Source organism: Arxiozyma heterogenica (genome assembly GCF_036370985.1).
Source record: "Arxiozyma heterogenica strain weizmannii chromosome Unknown scaffold_27, whole genome shotgun sequence".
Lineage (NCBI taxonomy): Eukaryota > Fungi > Ascomycota > Saccharomycetes > Saccharomycetales > Saccharomycetaceae > Arxiozyma > Arxiozyma heterogenica.
In genome coordinates, this window is record NW_027042680.1 from 620,734 (window position 1) to 635,147 (window position 14,414).

Sequence of the window (14,414 nt, forward strand, 5' to 3'; positions counted from 1 at the left end):
TGACAGAGTTGAAGCTTCCCCTTCTCCTTTAAAATCAGTATACTTTAATTTCTTTGTTGTTTCTCTTTTTCTAATTTCCATTCTCCTTTTTCTTTTCCTTTTTTTTTTTCCCATTTATCGGCTATTGCTTATATAATAACGTGTCATGCAGAATAATATGGACACTGTATAAAGAATTAGACATACAGTAAGTATTTGGGAAGAAACAAAGAGAGAATACCATATACACAAGCACGCACATACACATTTGTGTGTACAATTATGAATGTTGTTATATATATATATATATATATGTTCTAGACTCAATAGTTATCCTTTTTGGTTTTAGTGAATATATGACTTGTTATGCCTACTGGGTGTAAGTGAGTTGTTAAATTTATGATATATTCGAAACACACTTACTTATATGTCTTATTATATATATATATATATATATATATATGCTAATACTTCCCAATTAATTTTACCATGAACTGTATATTGACAAAAAAGACTAACAAAAGATCGATTATTTTTTTTTGTACTTTCAGCATTACATGTTATTTTATCAATCTTTTTTTTTTGTTTGCTTTGTTTTCATTTCATAAATCCACCTTTTGCTTTTTTGAATCCATGGTAATTTCTACCGTATCTTCTAAATCATGTTTATTAGATAGTGTAGAAGACTCATCTGTATCTTTTATTTTTTCCTTTTGGTCCTTGTTTGTTTCGTCATCCTTACTTTCTTCTTCCTCTTCAACTTCTAAATCCTCTTCAGCTTCCTCTTCAGCATCATCATCATCTTCTTCTTCTTCTTCTGCCTCTAAATCAATTTCACCATTTTCATCTTCCTCTACATCGTCGTCATCATCATCTACTTCTTCCTCTTCTTCCACCTCCTCTTCCTCAGCTTCTTCTTCTTCTTCTTCCCCTTCTTCCTCTTCCTCCTCTTCCTCCTCTTCCTCCTCTTCTTCCTCTACTTCATCATCAACTTCTGGTTGTTCAGGTGGATATAAATCACTCTCATTTTCGTTATCCCAAACAATATTGAATCTAGTAACTCTTGGTTTCTCTGCTAAAATATTTCTAACAATATGATCTACTTGAACTTTAACGGGTGGATTTTCTCTCAATTCCTCTGAATCATACTCATTATTTACATAATACCCGACTCGAACAAACTCTTTCCCATCGTATGAACAACTTAACAAAATAACGGTCACAGAGATCAATTCACTGGCGGGAATCAACTCTGCACTTGGTGGATCAGCAGAGAATATGAACTTGTTGACTCCTACAGGTACGGGCCCAACTAAGATGGAATCTAATTCTTGGTCATGTTCCAATGAACGAGAAGACCCGACATAGGTCAATTTCCATTCTAAATCCTTTTGTAATGGCTCTAAACATTCGAAGGTGATTTCGAATTCGTAAGGGTCGGTGAATTTTGCAGGGTTATTTAGTACTTTGATACCTAATAGAGATACAATAGACATGGTATAGATAAAGTGTTGTGGGGGCGTATATATGTGTATATGTGTATACTGTTACCTGTTGCTTTTTTTTTTTTCTCTTTTTTATGTAATAAATCTTTGAACTTCTTGTGTCCTTACCCTCTGTTGTTTAATTGAATTAATTAAAAAGGTTGGTAAGTTATTCTGTTCTTTAAGATGATATACCAAGTAAGTTATTTGAACAGACGAGAATAAAGAAACATTTCAGGAAGAAAGAAAAAAAAGGGAAGAAGTTTTTGAGTGCCAATTATCTTTACTTACTAAAAGGTCAAGACATTGCCATTAATATTAACGTTAATAATATTAATAATATTAATAATACTAACATTATTATTACGATCATTAGTAGTAGTAGTGGTACTATTGATGGTGGTAATTGTTGGACAAAAGATGGAAATAGTATATCTGATTATTGGAATTGAAGCTGACTTGTAGACAGAAAATAAGAAAATAATAAAAAAAAAAAAAAATAGTGGGAAAATCTTCATACAACAAAAATCTGGCAAACGCGTGAAGTTACAAAGAAAAAAAATTGGGGCAAGGCAAAAAACAAAAAAAAAAAAAAAAAAAAAAAGAATTAAAATTAGAATTAGTAACGCGTCAGTCACATGATCACGTACATCCGTACCTCTCCAAATTCAATAGTCTTAAAAAAAGAAAAAAAGAAAAGAAAATGAAGAAAATAGAGCAAACGTTCTGGACCCACTGCTTTCCTGTTCGAGCAGTCAAATTCCAGATCTGAACAAAGTTAATTACATTTCCTTTTCGGGAAGGTAGGCGGCTAACTCTTTCAAGGGAATTTCCGAGATTACAATAGAGAGGAGACCTCCCTTCTCCCCTTTTTCCTTTTATTTTTCTTTTGTTTGTTTTTTTGTGATTTCCTTACAATAATAGTATTAAGACAGGCTCGAACACTTTGCCCTAATCCAACGTGTATTTTAGGTGTTGGGTGAAATGTGCATGGCAAAAAACTTCTTGTGAATTTCCTCTCTTGTATTGGGCGGCTAAAATTCTGGTCTAGAACTCTTTTTTTTTTTCTTTCTCTGCCGCTGAGGTCTTTATTCCACCGCCTTTATCTTGTTTTATTTTTCTTGTTTCTTTTTCAGTGAACGAAGAATATAGAATTATTACCATTTATTGTGGTTGTTGTTGTTGTTCTATTCTCTGGCTGTTAAAGAAGTTGCAAGTTGTTATTTATGCGTGTTTTTGCCACTTTAACTATTTTTTGGGCCAATGTTATGGCCAACAACAGTTAACAAACAATAATAATAATAATAATAATAATAATAATAAAAGAAAAAAGTAACAATAAATAACATTCTTCAAGCTAAAGAATATCTCTTTCCCCACCCCATTCAAAGATGATTCCCGTAATAGTATGTAATAAATACTACAACATACCTATATATATATAGAGAGAGAGAAAGAGAGAAAGAAAGAGATGTGTTTGGGAATGTATGATACTATGTTTCTTGGATAGAGATTTCATTTTGTTAATATTTGTCTTATACTTATTTACTATACAACTCTTCAATTCATACAAATTCGCAAGTATCTAAAAACCAATTGTCGGTCTCGAATAGTATACTAATCCAAATTTACTATCTATTACATTCATTTATCATTTGATATCACGTTTGTCTGCGTGCTTTTTTTTTCCCTTTGAGTTGAATTACTATTGCCAAATCTTATACTATCCACTCTTTTTATTTTATCAAGTTTATCCTTTCCTTTGGTTTTCATTCAATAAACTAACTTTGAATACATTCATTAAGAATTCTTTTCTTTCTTTTTTGCTTTCTTTTTATTATTGACACTTATCCTTTTTTCCATTCCTTTTTTTTTTTAGTTTTTTGTTTCATTTTGTATTTAATTATGAAGTTCTCTCAACTTTTATCACATTTCACCTTTATGTCAACTGCATTGGCTGTCCCCAATGAAATATCTTCTAAGCATCATGATCAACATCCTAACGAGAAACGTGGTGTTGTAGTAGTCACAGAATACGTTGATCAAGACGGTAAAGTTGTGATCCCTCCTGAAAGTATCGTGTCAGCAACTACTTCTGCCGCTACCATTACCAATACTGACACAAATAAACAGACTACGACTACATTATCCCCTGATGGGGCAACTCCCACTTCCACAACAGGTTCATCCACAACTAATAATGCAGCTAATGGTATCTTCAAAGATGGGATTTACAAATGTTCTGAATTTCCATCGTTCGTATCTGGTGTTATACCAGTGGATTGGATCGGTCTAGGTGGTTGGTCATCTATTCAAGATTCAAACGGCCAAACAGTTACAAGTTGTGAAGACGGCATGTATTGTTCTTATGCATGTGATGCTGGGCAAGTTAAGACCCAATGGCCTGAGGACCAACCAGATAATGGTTCCTCTCTAGGTGGGCTGTATTGTAAAAACGGTTATTTGTACAGAACTAATACAAACTTCGATCACCTATGTGAGGATACTAACAGCCAAGTCACTGTGATAAATAATGTGGATATTGGAGAGGTCGTTTTGTGTAGGACTGATTATCCAGGCTCGGAAAACATGGATATCCCAACTGTGGTTGGTACTGGTCAATCACAACCACTAGCTGTGATCGATCAAGACACCTATTATAAGTGGAGTGGAAAACACACTTCTGCACAATATTATGTAAACAACGCTGGTGTCTCAAAGGAAGATGGCTGTATCTGGGGGGACCCTCAATCTGGAGTCGGTAATTGGGCTCCTTTAGTGATAGGTGCAGGCAAGGCTAATGGTCTAACATATATATCCTTGATTCCAAATCCAAATACTGATAAAGGCGCCAATTTCAATATTAAATTCAAAGGGGATGATTTGAACGGCAGCGATAGTTGCTCGTATATTGATGGTAAATTGTCTTCCACCGACGGTTGTACTGTATCTGTTTTATCTGGTTCTCTTGAAATCATATTTTACTGATTTCATAATAAATTTAAAAAAAAAAAAAATCAAAATAAAAATTCTTTTTTTTTTTTTTGTTTTTTTTTGCATAAATTATAGTTCGTTTCTTGTTATTACCACCCATAATTTTTTTTTTCTTTATACTTTCGCTATATACCTTATATTTCTAGATTTGTCTTTGAATTGATACCCACTTATACATCACACATAAATGTATTATTTGTGTTTTCCGTTTTTTTATGTATATCTATACTTTCCTGTATTAATATTGTATCTATATTATATGATTCTACAAAATTTACTTCTATAACTATATATATATGTATATATATATTGCGTGTTGACTTATACTTTTCTAATAATAAGATAGGCGAAACTTCCAATCCTTATTTCTTTGAATTTTGTGATTGTTTAGATTTGATATGGAATTGTACACCCCATAATTCTTTCTTGATACCAAACAATCCACCAAGAATCCTGTTGGAACGTAATCTTTGTCTAGAGAAACATTTGAATCCCTTTGACAACAAAGTCTTCTGTAGATCATGTTCTATAGATTCAACCTCAATAATCAATTTACAAGAGGATTTCTTACCGTTATTGATCTTTTCTGTTCTGATCATTGCCCAATCAATCAAATCGCCTAAAATCCCCGACTTAATATATACTTTTCTACAACCTAAAGTGCTTATCGTGACACAGATTGATGTGTCACTGGACAACACGTGGGATTCACTCACAGAAATTAATGCAATTGGAGTATTTCTATAGACGATGATGTTTGTGTTTTGCAAAACTGTTTCATCTGGAATTTTTTGTTGAGCCAATTGATTCAATTCGACATTAAATAATGGTAACCCATTGGACTTAACGATTTTATCTACCTCTGCTTTATAGACAGTTTCCACTAAACGAGATAATAATGTGAAAATCAAAGAAATTAACATGGTAGAACTAATCAACATGGTGAAAAAATGGGCCTTGTTTAGAAGGAAAAGGTGATATAACCATTGTGTAACAGATAAAAAACCATGAGGGTAGACCAATCTAGGTATCATGATGATCAAAACAATCAAGGTAATGAAACTTAGAACAAAGGGATGCAATAATAAATATTTGTTAGCCAGGGATTGTCTCTGTTTAATGAAATCAACAGAGAGATTTAATGCAGCTGTGGCATATTCGGGGGTTAATGTAGTTTGAAAAATCGTTGGTGGAGAATCTACATCTAATGGTTTATCCAAAGCTGCATCGACCTGTTTAATCCTTGGAATTTTCACCTGATTTTGTACTCTAGCCATGATTGGTTGTTTTTATTTTGTGTAATCTTCTCTCTTATTTGTATATGTTGTTGTAAATTGGAGAAGGGTTATAAATAGAGAATTGAACAGTGTCAATAAAGGTATTTATGATTATAAAATAGAATAGAATAAAAAAAGTGGAAAAGGAAGAATCACTCTGTATTTGTAAATCTAGTTTATTTTTAATTATTTTATTTTCCAATCCCGATACATTGAGCAAAAACCGAGGAAATGAAAGATTGAATAAATGAAGATGAAAAATAAATAAACAAAAACAAAAAATAAAACAAAAACAAACACTCAATAGTAATGTATTTGAAAAACGAAGTTTATCAACTGCTTATATCTCTAAGATAAAAAGGAAAAAAAAAAAAGAAAAAGGCATTTTGATTCATCCTACTACAACATTATTACAGAAACTGACATGGTTCCAAGGACGATATGCCCCAAATCTTTGTCTTAATGATTACATTTACCTTTGGATAAGGGAATAATGTACTTTGTTCTTTGAAATTTATAGAACATAAGAAAATAATATATATATATATTAATTAAATATAATATACTACTCCACTATAAACAAGAAATATAATTTTTTCTTGGGTTAACTTGACAAAGTTCATTTCTTGAAGTACGATGATACTTTTTGCAAGTATCTTCCCAATACCCACCGTCTCAATCCTGTATTCTTTACATATATATATATAGGACATCAGAATGCCATTTTTTACTCAATACAAAATTAGACAGCTGAACTATGCTACACGATTGCAAGAAACGAACTTACCTTTTGTTTATCTTTTCTTTTGGGCCTATATAAAGTCATGGTACAAGATTTAAATATAAGGATAAATAGACATATCCCTATCTTTACATACGGTTGGATCATTAGTCGAACTATGTCTATGCAACAGTTCTATTCTCCAACTAGACGTTTCACTTCACATTGTAGAAAAAAAAATTAATAAATTTACAGATCGTTCCTATATTTCATTTTGTATGTATGACTCTTCGTGTAGTTTTTTCGTCTTTATTGTTTTTTTTTTATTTTTTTTTCTTATTGTGGTTTTTTATTTTTCTTTTTGTTGTTTTTTAAATCCCCTCACAGTTTTCTTTCCCGTTTTATTTCCTTTTGTGGTTACTTGAAAAAAATTATCAATCAGATTAATAAATAAATAAATAAATAAATAAATAAAGAAACAAATATACAAGCAAAAAAAGAAAAGTGTTTGTCTTTTTTATTTTTTTTTGTTTCATTTCTCTCCCGTAACGTTTTCTTTTTGTTTCTCGGTTCATCTGTTTTTTGTTATCGCAATCGTTATCGTGGTCATCATTATCATCATTATCATAGTATTACCATCACGAACCCGGGCTTTCATGACTCTTACTTTTCAATCTTCCTTCGATTGTTAAAAATCACCAGTCTTGCTATTCCCACGCTTTTCGAAAAGTGCTTTTCACTGAACTTAAAATTCATTTTGTCTTATTTATATATGCAATAAATGAATGATTGTGAATGGAAATGCGTGCGATGAACGCGTTGCGACAATATTTTTTGTAGATATAATAGTGAAAAGTAATCAAGGTGTCAGATAATTAATGTCATCTCTCTCTCTTTCTCCCTCTCTCTCTATATATATATACGTATACATAGTTGCATAATTAAGAAAAGTTTGAAGAAATTATAATCGACAACGAACATCCTATTTTTTTTTCTTTTTGTTTTTATATCTTTTTTTTTCCACCAATTTGTGCATGATTTTCCAATAACTATCTAATTCGTTACTTTAATAGTACTGTCTTATATATTAAATTATCTTCTTTAACATTCATTGCATTATACTCAACTTTTTCTTTCTTTCTTTCTTTCTTTTTATTATTACTATTATTATTATAATCTTTTTTTTCCTGATTCTTTTTTGTTTTCAGTTAGTAGTCGTATTTTAACTTCCGACAGAATTTAAGTTCCTCTTTATTCAATCACAGTTTATTATTGAAAAACATAACTTATTTACATACTTTACTATTGTTGTCAGTTAGGTTTTATATTATACTAAAATAAGTTGTAATTTCAGTAGTCAAATAACTATGACCAAATCAAGTCCTTTCATTACTCCAGAAAACTTAGATACGTTTGAAACATCAACATCAGATTTGGTCAATAATAAATCTAATGCTACTCCATCAAGAATAATTAAAGATATTTTAGCTGGTACATCGGGTGGTATCGCTCAAGTTCTGGTGGGTCAGCCGTTTGATACTACAAAAGTTCGTCTACAAACATCCAAATCTGGTACTACATTACTTGATGTGGTCCGTTCTCTTATAAAAAATGAGGGGCCTCTAGCATTTTATAAAGGTACTTTGACTCCATTGGTTGGTGTTGGTATTTGTGTATCTGTGCAGTTTGGTGTCAACGAGGCTATGAAAAGATTCTTTCATCATAGAAATCATGGGTTACCGATCACTCTGCCACAATACTATCTCTGTGGTATGACCGGTGGTCTTGTTAATTCATTTCTTTCGTCTCCTATTGAACACGTTAGAATCAGATTGCAAACACAGAAAAGCAATGGTCTAGACAGAGAGTTTAAAGGTCCTTTAGATTGTATCAGCAAGTTGATAAAACAACGTAGTTTAATGAGAGGACTACCTGTGATGATGCTCAGGGCAGGCCATGGGATAGGTTGTTATTTTCTTGTATACGAAGCATTGATTCAACATGAAATGAAAAAGGGTATAGCGAGAGCAGAATTGCCAGCATGGAAACTTTGTACCTTTGGTGGAATTGCAGGTACAGTGTTATGGATAAGTATTTACCCATTGGACGTTATTAAATCTGTGATACAGACTGATAGATTGCATAACCCTGTATTCAAGAATTCTATGATTAAGGTTGCTAAAAATTTATATGCTAAAGAAGGTCTCAGTGCATTTTTTAAAGGGTTTGTACCAACTTTATTAAGAGCTTCGCCAGCTAATGCTGCCACTTTTGTTACATTCGAATTCGCTTTAAGAATGATGGGATAAACACTTTGAAAGAATTCTTTTTTTTTTTTCTTTCCTATTTAATAGTCGGTTTATTTTATTTCTCGTCTTTTATATATAGATGCATTTTTGTATTTTTTTTATTTTTTTTTTTGGTGAAATTTTGATAGAGAAATTTTTACTACTTATGTAGATAGATAAAAATATGAAAAAAAAAAATTATCATGGTTGTATGTAAAAGGTTTGATTTATGTTTTTTTTATTAATGGATGGGTCTTGATCTTTTTTTCTTCTTCACTTTATAATGTTTATTATGAAGAATAAGATTAGAGGTAATGACTAAAGATAGTCCGAAGTTTAAATCTATATTTAATGGCAGTTTTTATTTTTAAAAAAAAAGGCTTTTCAAACTAATCATAATGCTAGAAATAAAAAAAAAAAGAAGAAAAAAGAAAAAAAAGGGGAGAAGCTATACAAACTATTATTATAGAAGTCTCTTGCTTCTAATTAAACACAAAGAAAAATATATACTAAACATATCATTTCTTGTTAAAAAATATTGAAATATGATTAGAGTTATGTTCGATAATGTAAATTCACCGTACTAAGTGATTAAAAGGTATGAAAATTTATATTAAAGAAAACTCGAAGATAAAATGAGTATACTGTATAATATTGTATCTTGTATATTATTTATGTAAAGAGAAAAAGACCAAGCAATGAAATAACAGTTTATGGTACGACTAATTTCCTACTATAAATAGTTGAGAACTTAGAATACCATCAATATCCTATTGTAAGTTATATTATTTTATCATATTAATTCGAAATGAACAGTAATAGAATTTGTGATTCCAAGACCTTATTTCAACAAAAAAGAAAGAGTATATATATTACTCGTACACTCCTTTATGATAATTTTATTTAGAAGCAGAGAAAAGCAACAAGATAATTAGAAAAAGGGTACAAAAGAATATACTCAGCAGATTAGTAAAATCACCTATAGTTAATAATGGGTGCTTCTATAATAATTTGCAAATTTTATTCTTTTGATTGTAAGCATATATCACACTATGTTTTTTCTTTATGGATAGATCCTTTAAATAGAAGGATAAATATAATATCCATTTATTATTAAAACAATTTTTACACTTTATTGTTATATGATTAGTTATTTTTTAGTGATAACACAACCATATAGAAGGCCAACAAAAGTGGCTATTGTTAGCCTATAGTCATGATGACGATAATTGTTTAATAAAAAATACATTTTGTGTTTCATAGTTTCGTCCATTACACTATATCACTTAAGACACCCTTATTGACTCAGTCCAAAAATGTAAAAATGAACGGAACAAAGAAACAAAGAAAAAAAAGAAACTTTTCTATAAAATTCGAAGAATCTGTAGTGCCATTAGAAAAGTCCGAGCAATTTTTGAGGACATTAAAATAACTCTATTTTCAAAACTTGCTATAACCTTTTTCTTTTTTACTTCTATTTTTTGAGGGTTTGGTAAAGATAAAGAAAATATTTTTGAGCAATATTTTAGGGTTAAATGTAAAAGCTTTAAGGAAAACGAATATAGATGTATCTGATTTTCACTATATAATATAACTGATTACAAGACTTTCTAAAAAACTAGCTAGCTACTTATAATATTAAAAATTTTATTACATGTCTAAATAGAAAAACTATCACTTGAATAAATATACTTATTCTATCAATAGCTTATTGTATATTCTTGGCATAACGAACAGTATTATACTCTCTTAGATACACACATAGAAAAAGAAAAAAAAGTGTTTTAGGGTTTTAAAATAATAGTCCTGAAATTTCGGAAATTAAAAATTCTAACAGTATAGGTTTTTTAAAAAATTCCACAATCTTTCTCTACATAATTAATTAGAAAATCCAAGTAAAACCGTGGTACCGTTTTCTTGATTTCTTTTTTTTTTCACTTGCGCTTCGGGGAATTAGAAAATTTAAACAATAAGTTATTTGCTCAAAAACAGATATTTACTCTATCATAAAAGAAAACAATACAAACCCCACACCAAATCTTCACAGATTAAGAGATCTTTCCACTTCTTAGTTATTAATGTCTTCATTAAATTAAGAAACAATTAACAATTCGGAAATTTAATCTTACAAATCAGGGATGAGACTAATTATGTAATATCAAAGTATACATGGTGACTTATTGAACATTGTAAACTACTGATAAGTAAAATTATCAACATATTGTGAAAGTTTCCATGAATCAAAATGATATAAATACCTTAATGTTGATTGAACTATTCAAAAGTCTTAATTGCATCTTTGTTTATATTCATACTCTACATAAAAAAAAACAAGATCAAGAAACCCAATAATATAAAGAATATCATTCATTTTTGTACTATAAACTAGATTAGAAAAACCTAAAAATAAACGACAAAAAAAATGCCATTTGTAAAAGACTTTACCCCAGTTGCTTTGAAGGACACTACATTATTTAAGCCAATCCAAATTGGTGATATTGAATTGAAACACCGTGCTGTTATGCCTCCATTAACCAGAATGAGAGCACATCACCCAGGTAACATTCCAAACAGAAATTGGGCTGCTGAATATTATGGCCAAAGATCTAGATATCCAGGCACCTTACTTATCACTGAAGGTACATTCATTTCCCCACAGGCAGGTGGGTATGATAACGCACCAGGTATATGGTCCCAGGAACAAGTTGACGAATGGGCTAAAATTTTTAAAAGAGTCCATGACAACAAGTCATTTATCTTTGTTCAAATATGGACTTTAGGTAGACAATCCTTTGCTGACACTCTAGCAAGAGACGGTTTACGTTATGATTCTGCTTCTGATGATATATATATGGATGAAGAACAAAAGGAAAGAGCTTTGAAAGCTAATAACCCACAACATGGTATTACCAAGGATGAAATCAAACAATATATCAAAGAATATGTCAAAGCTGCTAAAAATGCTATTGCTGCTGGTGCAGATGGTGTCGAAATCCATTCTGCTAACGGGTTCCTATTAAACCAATTCTTAGATCCAATCTCTAACAAACGAACTGATGAATATGGTGGTTCAATTGAAAACAGATCTCGTTTCGTATTAGAAGTTGTTGATGCTGTTGTTGAAGCTGTTGGCCACAAGAAAGTCGGTATCAGATTCTCTCCATACGGTCTTCATGGTACTATGTCTGGTGGTGCCGAACCATTAATTGTTGCCCAATATGCCCATGTTATTGGCGAATTGGAAAAAAGAGCTAGACAAGGTAAAAGATTAGCTTATATCCATGTGGTCGAACCACGTGTCACTGATCCATTCTTAGTCGAGGGTGAAGGTGAATACGACCAAGGTACAAATGACTTTGTTTACTCTATTTGGAAAGGTCCAGTTATTAGAGCTGGTAATTTAGCTTTGCACCCAGAAGTCGTTAAGGAACTAGTTAAAGATGACAGAACTTTGGTCGCTTATGGTAGATTCTGGATTGCCAACCCCGATCTCGTTGAAAGATTAGAAAAGGGTTTACCGTTAAACAAATACAATAGAGACACCTTCTATGCTATGACTGATAAGGGATACATAGATTACCCAACTTATGAAGAAGCTGTTAAGTTAGGCTGGGACAAACAATAAATTGTATTTGCTTGTTAGTTCATTAGTTTTTTTGATTTATTTATAATTCATTATAGCAAAGAATCTAGTTTGTAGATCACTAATATACAGTCATATATATTTATAAAAATAAATTCATAATATCATTCATTTTAAAACAGAGATTTTCTATAGTTACTGTTTTTGTGTTAAATTTTATAAATTAAGAATGGTTTACTTTTGTTAATTCTGAACACTTGTCAAACTTTTTGTGCCATAACTAAATCGTAATATGGCTATATTTGAACGCTGGCTTGAGTTTGAAGAAAGATATATCCTTGACTGACAATGAATTTAGGTTGCTCCCAATATATCAATTGTAAACTTTTATACTGGCACTGTAACATATATTTCTATAATTCTATATATATAATTCTATATTTATATGTGCGTAAATGAATTTACATACTTTATGTCTAAACAAATTCATGAGATGAACTACCTGGTATTTTTGCGTAAGGTACCAATTCCAGTTGTTGAAATCTTTCGGCATCTTTGTGATAGTAGAAACCTTGAATGTTCCCCGTAAATTGATCGTGTACAATATAATAATAGCCATCAAATGATGCACCTTCGATAGTATCCATGTCAGGATTCTCAATTAAAAATTTCTCTTTCCATCTCATGAAAATATATCTTTGGTTTAGGTAATCTTTAACATGGTTCGATATCATATTAATGTCGATTGATTTATTATTAAATTGATCAATATCAAACATTTCCTTAAATGCTGGAAAATTCAACCAATGTTCAAAATCGTTGAAATCAAAAGAGGTTAAATCAAGATGATAATCCCATGAAGATGAGAAGAACCCGAAATTATTATCAGTGACAGCAAATGATTCAAAAAATGTAGAAATTTCATCTTGGTAATTTGTCAACCCTTTTATTGATAGAAACCCTGTCATATGTGGCGAAGATATATTGGTTTTATAGTTGTGTTGGACAGGAAAATTAACTGTTTTTAAAGTCACTGTAACTTGATATCTCTTATATCCTGATATTTGATATCCAGTAAATGTCATTGAAGGTTTCAAAAAATTTGTCTGTTTTGAATATTTAATAGGAGGGTCAATTGAAAGAATATCAATATTGGTAGTATCATTAAAAAGAATAGTATGTGAATATGAAGAGGTATCGTTAAATATATATTTTTTATAAGTAGGAAGAGTACCCAATTTATCATCTGTGGAAACAAGTGTAGATAGGGAATCAGTTGAATTATATTTTGAAAGTATTCCAAGTGACATTGAAGAGAGCTTACTTTGGCATTCATATTCTTTAAGTATTTGTGCTAGGTATAACTTTCTTTCGTTATCACTGTTCGATATTCCATTACAAAAATATTGGTTTTCATTTTTTGTTTGATTATGTTTATTGGATTGTAATGTCAAAAGATCATCAGATGAAGGAGTAGATATTAAGTGTTCTCTTTTTTGTCTTTTTAGAAGATGAACATCTTTATGATCTTCATGATCATTTACTTTAGTAGTTTTGTGTCTTATTGATGTTTTTTGGTCAATCATTAATGCAGATATAATATAATTTTGTAATTTTTTTCTTCTAATAATAATATTAACGCATAAAGAAGCAAAATGATACGTTCAAAGAGATCAAATGGAATAATAGGGTTTATTGTTTATGTTGAAAAGAACACACAAAAGAAAAACTTTGTTTGTATTGAGTATATGTATCGTTAGTGTTGCAAAAGATCAAAACAGTATGCTCAATATAAAATCATATTGAAAATGTGGGGGAAACTAAGCAGCTAAATAGGACATAAATACCGGCTATACACTGGATTATTGAATCTTTAAATATAAATAACAAATGCTTGAAGACAGAGTCGACGAGAAAATCATTGCAAATTTTAAATAGTATTCTTGAGTTTTACTATTAAGAAAGACTTTAAAACTGTATTGTTTAGGGATATGAATAAAATAATTTGAGATTAACAAAATAAAAATAAAAAAAAAAAAAAGAAATCACGAGAAAAATAAAATGCATTTTTTTTAAAAAAGAAGAAAA

General features: G+C 30.5%; 6 protein-coding genes across 6 annotated transcripts; 3 read left to right on the forward strand and 3 right to left on the reverse strand.

Moving 5' to 3' along the window:
• Window positions 1-581: 581 nt before the first annotated feature.
• Window positions 582-1,475, reverse strand: ASF1 (nucleosome assembly factor ASF1; the record flags this gene model as incomplete). Its single annotated transcript, XM_064859911.1, has 1 exon — window positions 582-1,475. One exon carries the CDS (start codon window positions 1,473-1,475, stop codon window positions 582-584), a length of 894 nt encoding a protein of 297 aa, XP_064713284.1.
• Window positions 1,476-3,368: 1,893 nt separating this feature from the next.
• On the forward strand, window positions 3,369-4,451 carry PWA37_003382 (SUN family protein NCA3; the record flags this gene model as incomplete). Its single annotated transcript, XM_064859912.1, has 1 exon — window positions 3,369-4,451. The coding sequence occupies one exon, from the start codon at window positions 3,369-3,371 to the stop codon at window positions 4,449-4,451; it is 1,083 nt and encodes a 360-aa protein (XP_064713285.1).
• Window positions 4,452-4,819: 368 nt separating this feature from the next.
• PHO86 (Pho86p) lies at window positions 4,820-5,734 on the reverse strand (the record flags this gene model as incomplete). The annotated part of the gene is made up of 1 exon (XM_064859913.1): window positions 4,820-5,734. One exon carries the CDS (start codon window positions 5,732-5,734, stop codon window positions 4,820-4,822), a length of 915 nt encoding a protein of 304 aa, XP_064713286.1.
• Window positions 5,735-7,822: 2,088 nt separating this feature from the next.
• YMC2 (organic acid transporter) lies at window positions 7,823-8,764 on the forward strand (the record flags this gene model as incomplete). Its single annotated transcript, XM_064859914.1, has 1 exon — window positions 7,823-8,764. The coding sequence occupies one exon, from the start codon at window positions 7,823-7,825 to the stop codon at window positions 8,762-8,764; it is 942 nt and encodes a 313-aa protein (XP_064713287.1).
• Window positions 8,765-11,165: 2,401 nt separating this feature from the next.
• On the forward strand, window positions 11,166-12,368 carry PWA37_003385 (alkene reductase; the record flags this gene model as incomplete). Its single annotated transcript, XM_064859915.1, has 1 exon — window positions 11,166-12,368. One exon carries the CDS (start codon window positions 11,166-11,168, stop codon window positions 12,366-12,368), a length of 1,203 nt encoding a protein of 400 aa, XP_064713288.1.
• Window positions 12,369-12,802: 434 nt separating this feature from the next.
• Window positions 12,803-13,912, reverse strand: VID24 (glucose-induced degradation complex subunit VID24; the record flags this gene model as incomplete). Its single annotated transcript, XM_064859916.1, has 1 exon — window positions 12,803-13,912. One exon carries the CDS (start codon window positions 13,910-13,912, stop codon window positions 12,803-12,805), a length of 1,110 nt encoding a protein of 369 aa, XP_064713289.1.
• Window positions 13,913-14,414: the final 502 nt, after the last annotated feature.